Consider the following 19,673-nt stretch of genomic DNA (forward strand, 5'->3'; position numbering starts at 1 on the left):
AAATGTTCTGAAGCTAAGGCTACACAAGAAATAATTACATTATTGCATACTCACCAAAATCAATCAATCAATCAACTATACCTCAATTCCAGATAAGTTTAGTCGCCTATATTAATGTTAATATCAAATTTACAATCATACTACAAAAGTATGCATCCAGCATCCCTATATCCTCTCCAAGAAATTCCCGAGGGCTAGCTGACACACAGTTCAAAACTCGATGGATAATCAGCCTGCATGTTTCTATTAGCACTTCAGTTTCCTTCATCATCTGTTAGGTGGTCCAGCACAAAGGAAAATATCCATGTTAATCTTGAAATCATATTTTCTCACTTGGAACATTGCTGCAAAGATGCACTATGTTGAACTGATCTTTCCTTTGTTAGCTTCATGAAGGCAACGTTGCACGATCATCTTCCTTATGTTCATATGGAACCGTTTCTGTTTTAGGCTGCGGGATATCCAAAGAAAATATCTTCTTGAAAGATTCATAAGATGCAAAGAAAATTGCTCCCTGGGTCATATACATGATCAATCTAGGACTCAAGCCCCTGCCATGAAATCAAGGTTCATTATAACCAGAACAAATAAAATGGTTAGCGTAAACAACATATCGACTATATATGGCATGCTTTTAGAAAGCTGCTGGTATTCATTCAGCATGACTTGGTGACAGCACAGACAATTAAGTTACCAATATAGTCAGTTTGGTAGGATACCGCATCCAACTGACTAATTTGCTAGAGTATGTTGCATCATTAAAAATATATTATGGGATGGGATAGGTGCACGTATCAAATATTTGACACACAAGATTGATAATTAACTATTACCAGAAGGTATTATTCAATAAAATTACTTCAAAATACCATCCAACCATTACCTGTAGAGACCCTTCAAACCTTCACGTTTTGCAATTTCTTGAAGTGTGCCGAATACACCAAACTGAGTCGTAAATCCAGGAATCTGCACGACCAAGACTTCCTTAGGAACTTTACAAATCAGATGCGCATATAGTGTAAACAGAAGATGTTAAGTACAGAAGCTGAAGCTTTCTCAAATAACAATCAATTAAATAGAAAAAAGGGATGGGAAACACAGCAGCTGAACACTTTCAGAAGGATTTAAATTAAACTATAGACATACTGACAACTATCATAACTAGAGTGAACAAGAAAGGAAACACATTGCTGAATTACCTGTGTCTGTAATCTTGTCTTGACAACATCGAAGGGAGTTGTGAATAGTGCAGCAGTAGAGCCAGCTAATCCTCCACAGGCAAGCTAGAAGGAGGAGAAAACAACTGAGAAAAACCTTATTGTTTTGTGCTAGACTATGAAACCAAGAACACTAAGGCTTCATTGCCTCAACTACAGACTTCAATCACTAAAACGATCACCTTGACCATCATTCCTTAAAGCCAATAGTAAAAGTCAGAATGTAAGTGCCAGCAAATTATCTATCATGAGCCCGATAATGGCAAAGATGAAGAGTAGACATAGGACTACTCATTAGTAAGAAAACTAACCGTCATTAGTGTGTCATTTTGGTTGCACAGTTGAACTGATGACAACCTCAACTCCTTCAATCTTTCATATGTATAGAACTGCCAGTCAAAATGGTAATGTACAATAAAAGAGCAATAGAAGGCCAAAAAGAAGGATGTCAAACTTGGATGAAAGAGAATATAAAGCAATCAACTTCCTGCTCCCCGATTCTCTCCAAAAGGGCACAGAGACAGATTGCTAAAGTCAAAACTTACCTTAATGATTGAGTGTGGAATATTCCTCCAGAGTACAGCTTTCCATCCAGCATACAGTGAAGGCAAACCACCACTTCTTATAATCACAATTAAGGCATCCCTGAGGATGCAAGAATGAGAAAGCAAGATGTTGTCACTTGTCAGTAGGTAATAATAGTCCTCCCCTCCTTAGTGTACTGAGTTAAAGTAGCAAATGACTATAACAAAACTACTGGGTTAAAGTAGACCACATAATGATGGTAGGCAAGAAACATAAGTTCCTAGCTACATTTCGTCTTATTTAACTACATTCAAATAGTGTTTGATGATTTATAATGTTTAATGCTTTGTGCTTATTACATGTGTTTTGGTTGTAGGACTTGTTTCTAAGATTTTGAGCACTTTTGGAGCTTAGATAGATGTCTTGGTACTTTGAAGTCTAAGTAGAGGTCCAAGAGAATTCAAAAGGAATCAAGTTCGAGGTTCGAGGACAGAGATGCATGTGAAAGAATGAAGTAGATGACGACACTGGAAAATCGCTTGGTGCGCCGTGCCTGCCTTGTGTGCTGCTCTCTGCCGAGAAATCCAGGGGCCTGGAAAATTGGCATGTCGCGCCAGGCATTTTGTTTCCAGATTTTTTTCAAGTTGTCTTTTGAAGGGTATTTTGGTCTGGGACCTTTTGTACGGTATAAATACTCCAAAAACGCAAGTAATAGGGGTCAGCATGTTGGGAAGTCAGAGTAAGCGGTAAGGGTTGAAGACAACAGATTTCAATACTTCCATCATCATTTCAATTCAATACAGCAGTTTGGATCGATAGTTGGTTGTAATGAACTCTAGTTTTCTTTCTTCTTTGACTATGTTGTCTAATTTTATGGAGTAGTTCCTCGTAGGGTTTGTGACACATGGTGTTTTAGGTGTAATTCATGGATTCAACTTGCTTAAATTGTCAGATTTTGTTAATGGAGTTTGAACGATACGCATAATTATTCCTTATTTAGTTTAATCAAAAGAGAAGCTTTGCACTGACAATCTATGCTACTAGATTATGATTTATTATAACAATTTTTTTCAGTAATCAAAAAGCTTGTTGAATTGTTCTTCAAATTAATATAGGAAAATATTCATGGGAAGTTTTCCTTTTACATCCATTGGCTTATTCTTGCAAATGTTCTTCAGCATTTAATTAGTTGAGTCTGAAGCTATTAAATTCATTCGAAAGACATATCCTAATATAGTGGACATGCTAGTCAGTCATTGAATTTGCCAAAAGCAACGAAAACTCAGATAAGAACCTTGAAAACAAGTTGATCCTGCTTATTTCTTTTGCACCTGTCTAGTCATTATCCCTTGATTCTCCTATCAATCGTTATTTCATAATTCCCAAGTCCATTTAAATCAACACTAGTTAAAAGTATATTTGTTACTCATGGTGTAATACCACATCAATTTACAGTTAATATTTTCCATATAAAAACTTAGCAAAGTTCGTTTGAAGCATTAATTGTACCAATCCATGTGGAGACAATAATTATTCTATACTATATTTGACTAGCGAAGCGCTTGAAAATAATGTGTAATTTGCGCTCGTCACATAACAAAGAAGTATAAACTTAAGACATCAATAACCCTATTAAGGTAAATCAAATATTCCCTAGTTTACTTTTTCCTGTGAGTTATCTCAATTTTGTGAGACAGATTTCATAATACCAAGGACCAACTGAAATTTAAACATGTAGTAGCAACAAAGATCATATTGAGGATTTTCTTCAATTCTATCCAGGACAGACCTTGAGGAACATATGAGTATAATACATATATTGAAAAAGAACATGAGTTGCAGGATACTTAGGCAACAGATGCATACTTAAACACAGACAGGAAGCACTCAAGGCTACGAGCATTCTCATATCATTAAACTGTGGTAAACAGAATCAGACAGATCCAAAAGCAGGTGGAATCAGATAATGGGATGACTAACGTATTTCAGGAACGTAACTTTACCAGCAGTTTTTATAGTGGGAGCCCACTTGCATCTGTTGTTTTATGCGCTCACTCGGAGTGAAAATGAATGAAGTGGCAATGCTTGCACAACCCCCAGCCAAGCAGTGTGCAAAAGAGTGGCATTCCTGTGTTAGACATGTGTGACATTTAGGAATACACCAATTTCCTTTGTAAAAAGAATCATACAAACGGAAAATATATCTATGATTACCACAGGACATAGACCAGTTTCTCCTTTACTAATTTATAGAAATTATAATAACTTCGCAAGCCTAACAGTCTCCTTTCATTTATTTTTCCAATTCCATTCTCGGCTTGCTTGGGTGGTGTGGACAGCAATTCTGAGGGGAAGTTTAACATAAAAGGGGAAAAAAGAAGAACACAAAACATTCACCTTAGGAAAAAGAGGAAGTAAGGCCCCTTTCACTGATTCGTATGTAAAGGTGTAAAGTGCAGATATTGGTGCAGATGAAGCAAGATTGGTCGAAATTCCCCGATAAAGTGCTGTTACTCCTGAGATAAGTTGACCAACAATTTCAAAGGTCAAAACATAGGCTCTAAGAAAGAGAAGCATCTCACTGCATGTAAGGAATTGTCATATTGAAAAGTGATGTACAGCTTCAAATAAATATACCTCTTTCAGAAATAAATGATCTGCCTATATAATAAAGTGGCTTCTGATCATTGGGGCATGACTGAATAACAGTCTTAATTGTGTCAACTGGATGAAGACAAAGGCTGACAAAAATTCCAGCCATTGCTCCTGCAAAAGCATGCTCTTGTTTTGCAAGTGCATACCGAGGCTTTTCCTTTGCCACAGAGATCTGTACTTCAGAACTGAGCTCTTCCTCCAGTTCTACTTTTTCATTAATGGCAGAATCATATATGTGATCCTTAGCATTAACTCTGTCATCTACACTAGCAGAACAAGTTGGAGTGACAGAGTACTCATGGAAGACTGACTTATTTTCGGAACATGAAATCTCTAGTGTGTTTGACTTTTTGTCATGAAAAACTTCATTATAGTGCCTTAGAGATGAAGTGCCGGTTGACACCCTGTCGATCTCTTCATGCTTTGCGATCTGATTTAACAATGAACCAGCTGGCTCTTCCCTGTCAGTCTGGCAATCAGCATTTACTGTATCCACAACTGAGCAGCAACTTAAAGGACTGTTTGTCGTGTCTTCTATGGTACATTTTCTGTTTTCATGGCATCCATTACTAGCACAATTTAGTTGTTGCTTAAATTTCAGTAAGGATGCTTCATGCATCCAACCATACACATTCTGTAAATAATTGACAAAATCTTTTGCTTTCCGAGTTTCTGGATGCATGGTAGATCTGTCATGGAGGAGACTCTGCAGAGAAGAACTTCCTAAGAGAGGACCAAAGAATGACACTTTCTGGTTCACTGTTAGTCGTTCCACATTTGCAAGCAGTAGAGGTGAAGAATCTGTATCACTATCCACATTGACAGGTATTGAGTGATCAGGAGGTGAAAAACAAACACCAGAAATTTTATCTGCAGTGGAGTAACCAAATATGTTGTTTTCTTGGTGATCGGTATTATTGCATCTAGAACTTGCTTTAGATAGGATTCGTGTAACAGGGCGAGCTGCAGAATCCCATATACTTCCAACTGCTGATATGAGCTCACTTGTGCTCATTATCTCAGAAGATTCAGAGTCAGTATTTTTAGGGTTCTCCTTATTTCCAGAAGAAATAGGGGCATTACTTTGTCGGTCTAAATCAGTGATTTCAAACAGTGCCCCATCAAGTAGATTACACCTGTATCTGATTGAAGGTTTGTCACTTTGGCGTGGTTGATTTCCCCCAGCCATATTATCACAATGATTTAAAATGTTCTCCAAAACATAAAATGCTAGAAGATTGCCAACTGCAATGTGGATGTAACCGCATTATTACTATTATTATTATTATGTGAAAAAGAACTAGTTTATTTGCACACAAACATCATAGAAACTAAAAACTAAACGAAACAAATTGGTGCAAAAAGTAACAAAACCAAGTAAATCATCCAGCAAGTTCATTTAAGCATTGGTGTAAAATAGTCTTTATACATGTCTGTACATGTTCCTGCCTAAGATGTTTTTCACCCGATTATACTAGATGCTATAGTTTAAGTTGTAAGATTGGAATCATAAATTGAGCATAATATTGAGCTATCCTCCTTCACATTGAATGAAATTGCAATACCAATTGCCTATTAGCTATTAAATATGCTTGATGTTATGCATTATACATTGCATATGATCAGTTCATCACAATAAATGCACATCAAAGCTCTAAAATAATAAATAAAAGCTACTAGTAGTATAAACATCATAATTTCCAGAAAAAAAATCCCCGTCTTAAATAGAATTTCTAAATGTAACACTTACCAAGTTAGGAGAACAATAGAGCGAGAAAAGGGTTTAAAAGTGTTTCAAGCGATTTCAATTACTCTTATGATCCTTGCATTCAATATTTCTATAACAGCACAAAGCTAATAGATAAATGATAAAGCATTCTTAACCGAATTCATTAAAATTACTTGTAGAACAGAAAACAAAGGACGTGCCGTTACCTGTCAAAGCTTCCTTCCTCTTACTAGTCCCAAGCCACTAGTTCCATTGGACACAGCAAATCAAGTAGTAACAAATTACACCTGACAATAACGTCAAATTATAAATTTGAAAATGGACATAGCCAATCAAGAAATAACAAATTACACCCAAACAGTAACATCAATTGCATATTTCAAAATAAAGATTTACAGGGAAAAAAAAATGAAACCTCTAAAAACTATACTAGAATGAAATTGTTCATCCTAAAACTATACTTCTCAAGCTTCAAAAACATTCCTAAGAACTAAAAGGCCAATATCTTTTTCTCTTTTTTGATACCCCATGGTGTTCAGGCAAGCTTGTGCAAAACTAAAAAGTCGATTTCAATGCTTCTCTTGATTTCGCTTGGTTCATCGACAACAAACTACGAGTAGTATACATAAAAATACAAATATACTTGTCAAAATACAACAACATTCATAAAAATCAAAACTTTTTCCTAAAACCAACTTGAAATTGCCCATTCTTGAATTGTCTTTATGATCCACAATTAACAACTAAGTCTTCAATGATTCTTTACTTGCTTTCTATCAGGTTATCAGCAAACCCCACTATGAGAAATACAAATATACTTGTCAAAACACAACATTCATAAAAATCAAAACTTTATCCTAAAACCAACTGGAAATTGCCCATTTTTGAATTGTTTTAATGACCCACAATTAACAACAAGGACTTCAATGATTCTTCCCTACTTTCTATCAGTTTATCAGCAACCCCGCTATGAGAAATACATAAACAAATACAAATATACTTGTCAAAATACAACAACATTCATAAAAATCAAAACTTTTTCCTAAAACCAACTTGAAATTGCCCATTCTTGAATTGTTTTAATGACCCACAATTAACAACAAGGACTTCAATGATTCTTCCCTACTTTCTATCAGTTTATCAGCAACCCTGCTATGAGAAATACATAAACAAATACAAATATACTTGTCAAAATACAACAACATTCAGAAAAAATCAAAACTTTTTCCTAAAACCAACTTGAAATTGCCCATTCTTGAATTGTCTTAATGATCCACAATTAACAACAAGGACTTCAATGATTCTTCCCTACTTTCTATCAGTTTATCAGCAACCCTGCTATGAGAAATACATAAACAAATACAAATATACTTGTCAAAATACAACAACATTCATAAAAATCAAAACTTTTTCCTAAAACCAACTTGAAATTGCCCATTCTTGAATTGTCTTAATGACCCACAATTAACAACAAGGACTTCAATGATTCTTCCTACTTTCTATCAGTTTATTAGCAACCCCACTATGAGCAGTACATATACAAATACAAAGTTACTAGTACCTGAATGAAATTGACTGTTTTGTAGCAGCTGAAAACAATGTGCCAAGAATCATCTTTCACCTGGGGCAAATCAGAGAGAAATTGGGTGCAAATTTCCCCCCTGTGACAGCCCCAAGTTAGTAGGGTTTATGAAGAAAAAAGACCAAATTCAGAATTGGGATGTTTCAGCTTCCATTAATCCTATAATTTTTAAACAATGAGTCGTGACAGAATCCAGAGTGTCACTGTCATCTTGTTTTTTTTTTTCCTTTTAAAAGGAAATAGTTTCATAGAAATTTCTTGTGCATTATAGGTTGTACCTCATGGGGTTTATGCTTTTTTATTTAGGGTTTATTACATAGTTTCATCTAATGAAGATATCACCATTTACATATTTAGAAATTAAAATTTGAAAATAGTTTTAAAAAAAGATCATTTAGACATATTGAGATAAAAATTGGTTATGCTAGAACTAGTTATCGTAATATTATTTCTTATTGATCGTTTAGTTTTGATATTGATTTGTTGGTTACCATTTGTTTTTTTAATTTTTTTTATCTATATATTATGAGATATGAAGATATACTACAATAATGAATACCACTGTTGGTTATGTCACAGTGGGCCATGGTGCCAAAGAAATCTCTGCTAGCTTTGGCCCCAAATTGCTCACCTTCTGGTTCAATTACAATTTCAAATGGGTGGAATATTTCAATACTTAGCTAGCGTTTGGTCCCAAATTTTTAAGTATTTTTGTCGAATAATATTTGGACCAAGTTTTTCTCAAGTTAACCCCCTTGTGTTCGGCCCAAGTTTCCCCAAAAATATTTGACTATTTCAAAACATATGATTATAGAATTGACTAATGTGTAGTTTGATCCTAAGGTTCAATTATTTGCGAAGTTTGAAGATTTTCATTAGCAAAAATACAAGTCAAAGATATATCTCAAAGTGTATTCCTTTGGTTTACTTTCTTCCTTGGCAGCCAAGATAGATATCGTTCCAACACAGCTGACTGTTAAGTGTTCCAACATGTTTGGATTATATCTTTAACTTAATTATTTTTTATTTGAGTATTCAAACAAGACTTATTTGTTTGTTCCTTGGACACAATAGCTGAAAGAGGATATGGAGGGGAATTTGATTCTATTTGAAAATTCTTCCAAATTTGAAAAAATTAAAAATCATTAACTGACCTATAAAATTGCTTGGACTAGTATTACATTCATTTGATGATTCTGTGTTACGGACACTAGCCATTAGACATGGGATTTCCTTAGAAGATTCGAGTTCTTCCCATTATGTCTTGTTCTTGAGAACCTCAACGATATGTGGTATTGATTCTCAGAATCGATTCTTCTATTTCTTCTATCCACACTAGTAGTATCTAAGGCTTGATCATTAGCCACAGACAAGAATGACAACACAATAGGTGATTCAGGTTCCTGACTTTGATCACAATTCTCCTTTGTTTACTCTGTTGTCTTAGTTTCTCAAAATCAGACTTGGAGAAATAAGCCTCTTTAACAGTCTTTTGCCTTGACAAACCAACTAAGCTTCTCTTGGCTTAAGTATTGCAGCTTGTTGTAGTGTTACACACATAATATGATTCTATGTCATGTACATTAGCCATTAGACTTGAGTAGTCTTATCACTTCATCAGATTTAAAATGGTTCCATCCCACTTCAATAATATTCAGACACAAGGGATTCTAGTAATAATAATAATACAGGATTATTCAGAAAACTATTACAGGATCCTATCATTAGCTCTACACATTAATCATTTCACCTACCATACAAGCAAACTACTATGATAATTACAGTAACTAACACTCCTCCTGATCAAAATTTATCGTGTTTTAGGGATATTACTACAAAGCTTCATCTCTTTTCGAATTGAAAAACTTGAATATTGCAGGAGCATGATAACTCCATCCATGTCAAATTTCAAAGTATTTGTAACCGTCATCAGAGTTGGTCATTCCCTCTTCCCAATCACCCATCCGCTGACCACCAAAAACAACTTGTTGGATGCCTATATATCTGTATAGTGAACAACAAATGTTAGCATGGCATCTAAGCTTCAGAAGATGAAAACCACTTATAAAATCGAGTGCTTACTCTGAGCTCAATACAGTCAAGCAATTGAGAAGAACATCGATTGAGAAGAAATCAGCTGTGCCAAGATCCACCCTGTTATGCACATGACCAAGTTGATATAAGCAAGTTTTGCCATACACGAGTAGTGTTACAAATTACAAGGAATCATTATTGAAATATGTTTAATCGGAAAAGAAGAAAAATGGTGCAAAGAAATGCATACCAAACTCTTGACCAGTTGTCCTGGAATTCAACATTACTTATGTCATGGAATGATGAAGGCATCACGTTGAAACCTTTTTCTGCATCATAAAGAGGATTGAATTCCATTGATGAACCCCCCAGCTGCATTCATTTAACACAAACTTGAACCTTTTTCTGATCATGTTGAGGAACTTTCTATTCTTCGCAAAGTATAATAAAGAAACGGGGGATGAATGAATGAATTGATCATGAATAGAACCAACAACTTACTACAATTACAACCTGACTGGACACCATCTTGATTTAAGGTAGGAAAACTTTAAAACGCATGTGATTGTAAGTACTTAACTTAATTTTTAGTTAATTGCTGAAGTAGAGTGATAGGAAGAACAACACTTAACAGCAGCAAAAGAAAAAAGAAAACCTAAATAAAATCTATGTTGAGCGGTGAATTCACCTGCAAATTAGATGAGTTAAATGCACCTAAACGTCCCATGACATACCATGCCTGGATAACCTGCCAATAGAAGCACAAGATATTTTGAGATATCAAACCCAAAAATACTAAAAAAGTGTGAAGTAATGTAATATGAGAACAGAGAAGAAAGCAGTAAACATACACTACCGAAAATGTTAACGTCTCGATCAGATGGTGAGCCATAGAGTTCAAACCATATGTATGAATCAAGAGGATTAAAACTGTCAATTCAAATAAGATGCAGTAAGTGATATGCATCTAAACAAAATAGCAAGGAATTTGAAGGAAATTTTCCACAAAATATATTTCATCACCAACTAAAAACGAGAAAACATTTTTCAAGGAAAATATTTTCTTTCATACCAAACACATTTATTGCATTAAAACAATAAAACCTATAAAGATCAGCAAACCACATGCAACTTACTAATATCAATAAATATATGATGTGTGAACAACAAATTGGAGGTATCATATTGAATAATTGTCAAGTCAAACAAACATGACAGACACATCCAGACATTTCCTGAACTGTCTTTTAAAGTTTGTGCTGAAACTAGACACCTGAACCCTGATAGGCCAAATAGAGATTTTAAAGAAAGTATTCGCCCATCCAACAAACAAAAGTTTGACAAGAACCCTCTATTTTAAAACAAAATAACCCTGGAAAAACTCTAGCAGCTCAGCCACAAGTCTGACTACACAAGAAGCGAACTCCGGAAGATGAAGAAGAAGAATACGACCTAGCCTGGTTATTCTTCCCCACTTTCCTGCTTTAAATTTATTTACTCTAGTTAAACAGAACAAACAGTTAGAGCTCAAATAGAAAAATCACATTTTACCAAGGAACTTTAAAAACTTCACTTGATTATGTTTTGAAGGATGCTATTCATATATCTAGGAGATAGTGATAGAAAAAGAAAAATTGGAGTTAGAAAACAGAAGAAGCATGAAGTGTGGTCAGAATTTAATTACTCTCTAAAGCTGACTTTGAATGAAAGCACTGATCCTGTTTTAGACTTCTGAAAATTTTGGCCCTTTGTTCGAACTCTCTCTTCAACCTATCAAAATGGAGAAAAGGAAACAAGCAGATTTCAATTGGAAGTCATAATTCAAAATCTAAAGTGAACTGAAATCAACGAAAATGTGGAATATCTGCAAATGGATGTCTGTCAAACCTAACTCAAAATCCCAAATAAAAATTACACCAACCTTTTTCCTCATAAGCTCTGGATTGCCAATACTATCACCAAGAACAGCACGAAGCTCTGTATCATGTTTACAGGCATCTTCCAACACTCTAAAAATAATATTTTTAACATCAAGTCAATCTCAAGGACACAGATGAAGTAAAAGTGAAGATCAAAGCAATGTTGGCATCCTAATGGCAACAACGTTGCATGGACTCTAGCACTCTAGCTTGTCTGGGTTCCAACTTCCAATCAACAAAGGGTAAATCAATATGTCATACACGCACACATACTTCACAAGCAATGCATTTCTCAAATTCAAAGTATTCGGCCTTGGAAGCTTTCCTATGTGATTAATTTTTCTTAGAGATACTAAAGAGTTACAGGTAAACGATTTGTGTGAGATATGGTAATCATGAAAGTATCAAATACCATTTTAACACAACGAATACATACAACATCAAATAACGGGTAAATCTATAAGGCATTCAAGCACACATACTTCACAAGCAATGCATTTATCAAAATTCAAAGTGTATTCTACCCCGGAAGCATTCCTATGTGATTAATTTTTCTTAGAGATACTATATAGTTACAAGTAAACGATTTGTGTGAGATATGGTAATCATGTAAGTATCAAATACCATTTTAACACAACGAATACATACAACATCAAATAATGGGTAAATCTATAAGGCATTCAAGCACACATACTTCACAAGCAATGCATTTATCAAAATTCAAAGTGTATTCTACCTCGGAAGCATTCCTATGTGATCAATTTTTTCATAGGGGTATCGACTAGTTACAGGTAAACCATTTGCGCGGGACAGAACAAATACATATAAACATACAACATAGCATCAAATAAGTAAAGTAGTTAGAGACATACTTTGCCCAAGCTGGGTAATTGTGAAGACGTTCATATTCCCGCTTCCTCTTCTCCTCCCTAACCTTCAACAACCTCCTTCCTCTCGCCGTAGTACCCGACCCTTTGGCTGCTGCTCTCCCACTACTAATATCAACATAATCATCATTTCCTTCACCAATCGAAGCTGTAGATTTTGCAGCAGCAATGGTGGAAACAACAGAAAGTTCTCTACTACTCATTGGCATTACAAGTAACTGGGCAGCTAACAATGGACATGAAGAAACACAAGGCTTCCATATGGGGTTGAAAAATTGTTGATTTACAACAGACATATCTGCATAAAAATGGAATTGCATTAAGGGTTTTAGCATACCATAAACCCTACAAATTTGGGTTTACACAGAATTCAGAGAAAAAAATTAATTTTTATATACCCAAATTCAAGAAAGTCCCAGAAAATCAACACAGAACTCAATTAAATACAAAAAAAAAAACTACCAAAGCTAAAAATTTCAACACAGAACTCAAAAAAAAGTAATCTTGATAACCTTTTTGAGTTGTACCACTGATTGAGATGAGTCTTGAGCTAAAATCTCTCTAGAAACTGCAACTTTGGAGGATTGAAAAAGAGAAATTGAGAGTTTCTGTAGATAGGAACACTGTTAAATAATTTAATAAGATTAAAAAACTTTAAAATTAAAGTTTACTACACAAATGCATATTATACATTTATTGAATAAATATAAATAGTGGAGAAAATAAATATTAATAACAATAAACAGTGTGATAATCGAAGTAAAAGAAAATAATGAGTAACAATAAAATTGAAGTATAAGATAGTAGGAGAAAATTAGTTAATACTAGAGATAGAGAAATATAGATAACGTCTCACTAACTACTAGTTTTCTACGGTGATTCTTGATTTTTATATCCTTATATCCAGTGTCATATCCTCAATAAATTGTAAGCGTATTGTGTCATGTATAATCATCTCTTTCAAATACTTTTTAAATACCTCTACCGCTCCATTCATCATCGCCAACTTCTCACGCCAATTTTTTGTGTGCATTTTCTCTTTACATGTTCGAACCATTTTTGTCTCATCTTGTGTATCACATAGGTTACTCTCACCTGACCTAGAATATCAGAATTCTTAATCTTATCTCTCTTAATGCACCCACATATTCATCTCAACTTCCTTATTCCATTATTTCTATCTTTTGGATGTCCAAATTTATAACCGATCAACATTCAACGCCTCATATAATATACTTAATACGGAAAAGGGTCAAAATTGCCCCTGAACTATGCGAAATAGACCACTTATACCCTCCATTACATTTTGGGATCAAAAATACCCCCGCAGTTATCCCAGGAGACCACAAATACCCTCAAGAGTTAACACCCCAATTTTTTAGTGACGTGGCAAGCCACATGGGACTAATCCCTCCACCTAAGCATTGCCAACTAAGATTCACTACAAAAGAACTTGACTTTTAGTGGCGACAAAGTCGCCACAAAATCCCAAAATATTGCCACTAAAGGTTATGAGTGATTTTTAGTGGCGACTAAGACTTCAACAACCATTCGTTAGTAAAACCTCTTTTTTCAACAAAAAAATATGATAATTAATTTTTGATTGCGATCTAATTTTCTAAAATAAATAACTTGCAATATCCATATTAAAAACATCCAATACTATTACGAAAAATAATCAAAATTACTTCTCGATTCAAATCTCCTACTATATATATATAATGCATCATTGTACATTTTATACATTTACATATGACATAAAAATAAAACATATAGTCTCTTCAAACTCCTACTTAATCGATATAATATTTGATTTTTTAAAAACAATGAAGAAAAAAACACAAAATTAGAATTTAATGTTAAAAACTTTTAGTGACGATTTTCTGGGCTTTTGTGGCGACTGTTGTTGCCGCTAAAGGTCTAGTTCTTTTGTAGTGAATCCTAGTTGGCAACGCTTAGGTGGAAGGATTAGTCCCACGTGGCTTGCCACGTCAACAAAAATTTGGGGTGTTAACTCTTGAGGGTATTTGTGGTCTCTTAGGATAACAGCAGGGACATTTTTTATCCCAAAATGTAACGAAGGATATAAATGATCTATTTCATATAATTCAGGGATAATTTTGACCCTTTTCCGTACTTAATATAGCAATCACTTTATAAAACTTGCATTACATTCTGGTGATACTTTCTTATCACAAATACACTAGACGCAAGCTTTCACTTTATGAATCCCTCAATTATGGTACATAAATACAGTGAATATTCAATGAACATATTCTACCGTCGACTTTTACTTTCTATTATATATTAAAAATACATGTCTAGTTTAGATAACTAATTAGAGATAATTTATCACTTAATTTTTAATTTGTCCTTATTATTAACTATAGTCATGTTTTAGAGCCTGTTTAGCATTGCTGCTAAAAATAACTTATTTTTATAAGCGCTTTTTTAAAATGACTTTTTAGAAAAATGCTTTTGAAAAAAAGCAATTTGTGTTTGGCTGATTCATTTGAAAAGTGTTTTTCATAAGCAAATTGTGTTTGACTAATTTTTTAAAAAAAAGTGTTTTTAAGAGTAAAATTAGTAAAACAAAAAAGTCTAATATTGAATTTATTATATTCAAAAAGTGATATGGTAAAATTTTCATTATATTTATTGCTCATTAAGAAGTGTGCTAATTCAATACTAGACTAATAAAAAGGAACGAAGAAAATAAATCATATCTTAATACATAAATAACAATAAAATAGTCATACACCCCTCCTGATTAATTAATAATTTATTTAAGTGCATATAATGATTAATGAATTTTGCATTCTATTCACATTGACCAGATTTTCTTGCTAATAATTCACATAATATATTTTTATAAAAATAATAGTAGTGTGTACGAGTGTCTCCAAAAATAAATGTTTTCATGATCATTAAACATTGTAAACATTATCAATCTGTATTTTTTTTTTTATAATTATGTCTTTAAGAATGGGTTGCATTAATTTGGAGGATGTTATAACCCTACCATGTGGAGGATTAATTAATTTCTTAATCCGGATCTTAACAAGTTCATATGAATCTTCATTATTCTTTAACAGCAAATGGATCAGATTATCATAATCTAATTTCTTTTCAGATTGATTGATCTTATCATATATTGATTTGACATAATTATTAACATGTCATTTAGTTGATATCAGCTCATATTTATGTCTTTCAATTTTAGGTGCGTACAAATAAACATTTAAATTTGTATATAAAGTTGAATAAGTAAACACACACGTCCTATGTGGCATAATCACGTAGAACGCGAATTGTCATATATGACGTGTGCATCTATTTGATCAAGTTTCTATAAGTTTAAGTGTCCACTTGTGCACATTCAAATTTGGAGAGTGTAAATATCAGTTGAAAAATCAAGTTAAAGGCCAATTTTAGGTATTAGGCTTATCGATTTATCATAAAGCCAAGTTTCTTCAGCGACCTCAATGAGGTCATACTTTTTTTTTTTTTTTTGGATAAATCAAGGATAACCCGCGCAAACCACACAAGGGATGTAAATCGCACTAGGTATGCTCTATGCGACGGGCTCGACTCAGAAGGCATTGAGGGGAGAATCGATCCCGGGTCATTCATGTGGATAACCATCCTCCAAACCAACTGAGCCATCCCAAAGGTCATACTATTTTTACGTAGTACTTCTTAGTTTTTGCTTTTGATTTCACGTTAGCTTTTGTTATCCACTTTAAGCTCAACTAATTTAAATTTGTGTTGAATTCAATTGAAAGGATAACGTTTTACTTATATGAAATCTTTGATTAAAAATAATGGATTATTTATCACCCACTACAATATATTCTAGTAATTTTGTTCTTAGTTGACTTCTTTATCCAATGTCCCTATGTTCTCTGAATATTTTAAATTCCATTCTAATTAGAATAAATTAATGAAATTATTGGCCTGTGAAGCATGAATAGATTTGTTTATGTGCCTAATGCAAATACATTTGAATTTTTAACTTTTACTTTTTTCATTCCCACTGAAAAGTATAAAGTAATTAATAATTATAATCAGAAAAAATTCACCAAAAATCTTTGACTAAATTTGTTTTCTGGAAGAAATTCCCTTTGTTTAATGGTCATGACAAGCATGAACAAATTGATATGCATAATAAATTAAAGTCGACAATTTGAGGGCTTCTTCGTGAAAACGAGGCATATACATAATTAACGTTAAAAATATATATTTAAAAATATTTTATAATAATCCTTTTGGGCTATGATCTACATTAATTATTAAAAATAGAAATATTTTTTAGTTTAGGAATATTCTAAAGAAAATTTGTTTTTCTTCCAAGTTTAGAATCTATATTAATTATAAAATATTATTTTCATTTTAGGCTAGTATCTATAAGGAAAATAGACATTTCTTTTATATTTAGAAATAATGCAATAAACAATACAATGAATTTTTCATAACAATCAAGCCACTCATAACATAATTATTTTGCAGAAATCGAAATAATGTACAATAACATATCTCATGTAATTCTACAAGTGGAGTCTGAAAAATAGAGTGAACGCAGACGTTACCCTCGACTCGGGAATAATGTGTTGCTACTTGTATAAATATGACTAGAAGGAAGAAGTCAATATCCACATCCCAAATTCTAATGGCTAATTCAACAACTCCTTTACTCTCAAATCATCAAGATCAAGAATTCCCAAATCTAAATGATCATTTTTCTTCACTTGAACAAATCATAGAGCCATTTTTTGATACTTGTAATGGAAAAATTGCATGGCCACAAATCTTGCAAGTCATACTTGTTTCTCTAGCTTGTTTCTTTGAAGCTCAACAAACATTTATCACAATTTTTACTGATGCAATCCCTTCATGGCATTGTGTTAGTACTAACACAAGTTGTAATTCAATGTCTAATGTGTGTCAACTTTCTTTAACAGAATGGAATTGGGATAAGCCTATTTACACATCCATTGTGTCTGAATGGTCACTTCATTGTTTTACTAGTTCTATATTACAAGGTCTTCCTGCTTCATCTTTTTTCATGGGATGTTTGCTTGGTGGCCTTGTTCTTGGTGTGTTAGGTGACTCGATTGGTCGAAAAACCATGTTGTTTTTCGGGTGTTTGATCATGTCTATAGCTTCAATCTTCATTGCTTTCTCTAACAATGTTTGGATGTACTCTGCCTTGAGATTTCTAAGTGGATATGGTCGCGCTGCGATTGGTTCCTCTGTACTTGTGTTGTGTTCTGAGAGTGTTGGTAAACAATATCAAGGGAAAGTTGGAACTATAGGGTTCTTTATGTCTACATTTGGATTTGTGTCATTACCATGTTTGGCTTATTTTAGTAAGGATTACTCATGGAGGGTACTTTATCTTTCGACGTCTCTTCCTGCTATAGTTTACTGTTTGTTGATACAATTTTGTGTTTATGAGTCTCCAAGATGGCTTCTTTCAAAAGGGAAAGTTATAGAGGCTTATGCAGTTCTCAACACATCTCATTTGAAGAAGGAAAGTTCGAATCTTGATCATAACAAGTTGAGTTTTACTACTATGAGTGGTTCTGATCCACCTCTGATCAAGATTTTGTTGAGGAAAAAATCGATTCTTGGACAATTATTACTAGCTGTAGCAGCTGGTTTTGGCATTGGATTGATGTACTATGGCATGCCATTAGGACTAGGAAATGGAAACTTTAGCTTAAATCTCTACTTGAGTACAGGACTAAACGCGTTACTAGAGTTACCATCATTCTTGATAGTCTTTTTCTTGGTTGAAAAATGCAAGAGGAGAAGTACACTAGTTGGACTAAGTGTTCTATCTGGTGTTTGTGGTATGTCATGTATGATTGCGAGTGAACGAAAGGTTTTACAGATGGTGTTGGAGTTAACTTCATTTTTCAGTGCTTGTACTGCATTTGATCTGTTGCTGATATATACTTCAGAGCTGTTCCCAACTAGTATAAGGAATGCAGCAGTGTCAATTGTTTGGCAGGCTGTGGTGCTCGGGGGCGTGGTGAGCCCCGTTTTGGTTGATGCAGGAGGAGATAGTAACAACAAGATTTTAGCTTATTTGACTCTTGGCATTATGACAGCAATTGCAGGGTGTTTGGTTGTTTTTCTGCCAGAAACAAAGGGATTGGAGATATGTAAGAACATAGAAGAGCAAGAACAAAAAGGTTGCATCAATCATGTATGAGTTTTGACATAGAATTAGAGTGTTATAAGGTTATGATATGTTCATATTTCCTCCTTTATACTTGGAAGTTTATGTTGTTTATCGAACTTCTCATCTTAGTAGGAGCTTTCGATTTTAGTTATGTGACTCTCATTGAACTAAGAAACGACATTTATCGAACTTCTCATCTTAGTAGGAGCTTTCGACTTTAGTTATGTGATTCTCATCAATCATGTATGAGTTTTGACATAGGATTGGAGTGTTTATAAGCTTATGATATGTTCATATTTCCTCGTTTCTACTTGAACGTTTACGTTCTTTTTTCCCGATTCTCATCTTAATAGAAGCTTTCAATCTTAAAAAACGACATTTATCGAATTTTCATCTTAGTAGGAGCTTTAGACTTTAGTTATGTGATTCTCATCAAACTAAAAAATGACATTTATCAAACTTAAAAAAAAAATTACTTGTGGAACCTCTCATCTTAGTAGGAGCTTCTGATATTAGTTATGTGATTCTCATCGACCTAAAAAACAACACTTATCGAACTTCATATCTTAGTAGGATTTTTCTCGATATTAGTTATGTGATTCTCATCAAACTAAAAAACAACAGTTATTGAACTTGAGCTTTTGATATTAGTTATGTGATTCTCATCAAAATAATAAAAAACGACATTTATCGAACTTGAAAAAAGGATGTCTGAGCCCGGGTTCGAACCGGGGACCTCTAGTGTGTGAGACTAGCGTGATAACCGACTACACCACCCAGACTTGATTGCTAAATAAAGCATTGTTATCATCAATTCTGTTCATTTCCATAGTAAGCATTAAGTAGTAATAACTTGTAATTTGAGAAATAACCAAAGAAAATAATTTTGTATTAAAATAAATAATTTCAAATAATGAATTTTTTAATGATTAATT

At 33.6% G+C, this 19,673-nt stretch overlaps 3 protein-coding genes and 1 non-coding gene across 6 annotated transcripts; 1 reads left to right on the plus strand and 3 right to left on the minus strand.

Moving 5' to 3' along the window:
• Positions 1–67: 67 nt before the first annotated feature.
• LOC125843303 (mitochondrial aspartate-glutamate transporter AGC1) lies at positions 68–7,894 on the minus strand. 3 transcript variants are annotated; one of them, XM_049522530.1, is made up of 10 exons: positions 7,688–7,894; positions 6,333–6,413; positions 4,380–5,642; positions 4,140–4,258; positions 3,746–3,870; positions 1,763–1,862; positions 1,529–1,606; positions 1,200–1,283; positions 884–966; positions 68–551 (listed from the first exon to the last, which is right to left on the minus strand). In XM_049522530.1, exons 3-10 carry the CDS (start codon positions 5,584–5,586, stop codon positions 389–391), a joined length of 1,959 nt encoding a protein of 652 aa, XP_049378487.1. In that variant the 5' UTR covers positions 5,587–5,642; positions 6,333–6,413; positions 7,688–7,894; the 3' UTR covers positions 68–388. The 3 variants fall into 3 exon arrangements, with proteins under 3 accessions (XP_049378487.1, XP_049378489.1, XP_049378490.1); XM_049522532.1 differs by having other exon boundaries at positions 4,380–5,659; positions 7,688–7,856; XM_049522533.1 differs by having other exon boundaries at positions 4,380–5,670; positions 7,688–7,856.
• Positions 7,895–9,325: 1,431 nt separating this feature from the next.
• LOC125843320 (uncharacterized) lies at positions 9,326–13,209 on the minus strand. The gene is made up of 9 exons (XM_049522552.1): positions 13,061–13,209; positions 12,534–12,846; positions 11,664–11,751; positions 11,427–11,512; positions 10,594–10,672; positions 10,431–10,490; positions 9,993–10,114; positions 9,791–9,862; positions 9,326–9,712 (listed from the first exon to the last, which is right to left on the minus strand). Exons 2-9 carry the CDS (start codon positions 12,842–12,844, stop codon positions 9,610–9,612), a joined length of 921 nt encoding a protein of 306 aa, XP_049378509.1. The 5' UTR covers positions 12,845–12,846; positions 13,061–13,209; the 3' UTR covers positions 9,326–9,609.
• A 4,008-nt stretch (positions 13,210–17,217) lies between these two features.
• Positions 17,218–18,768, plus strand: LOC125843214 (organic cation/carnitine transporter 3-like). Its single transcript, XM_049522426.1, has 2 exons — positions 17,218–17,430; positions 17,527–18,768. The coding sequence occupies exons 1-2, from the start codon at positions 17,218–17,220 to the stop codon at positions 18,766–18,768; spliced, it is 1,455 nt and encodes a 484-aa protein (XP_049378383.1).
• Positions 18,769–19,446: 678 nt separating this feature from the next.
• On the minus strand, positions 19,447–19,520 carry TRNAV-CAC (transfer RNA valine (anticodon CAC)). Its single transcript has one exon. It is a non-coding gene; the product is annotated as a tRNA-Val (tRNA).
• Positions 19,521–19,673: the final 153 nt, after the last annotated feature.

Source organism: Solanum stenotomum, chromosome 10 (genome assembly GCF_019186545.1).
Source record: "Solanum stenotomum isolate F172 chromosome 10, ASM1918654v1, whole genome shotgun sequence".
Taxonomy (NCBI): Eukaryota; Viridiplantae; Streptophyta; class Magnoliopsida; order Solanales; family Solanaceae; genus Solanum; species Solanum stenotomum.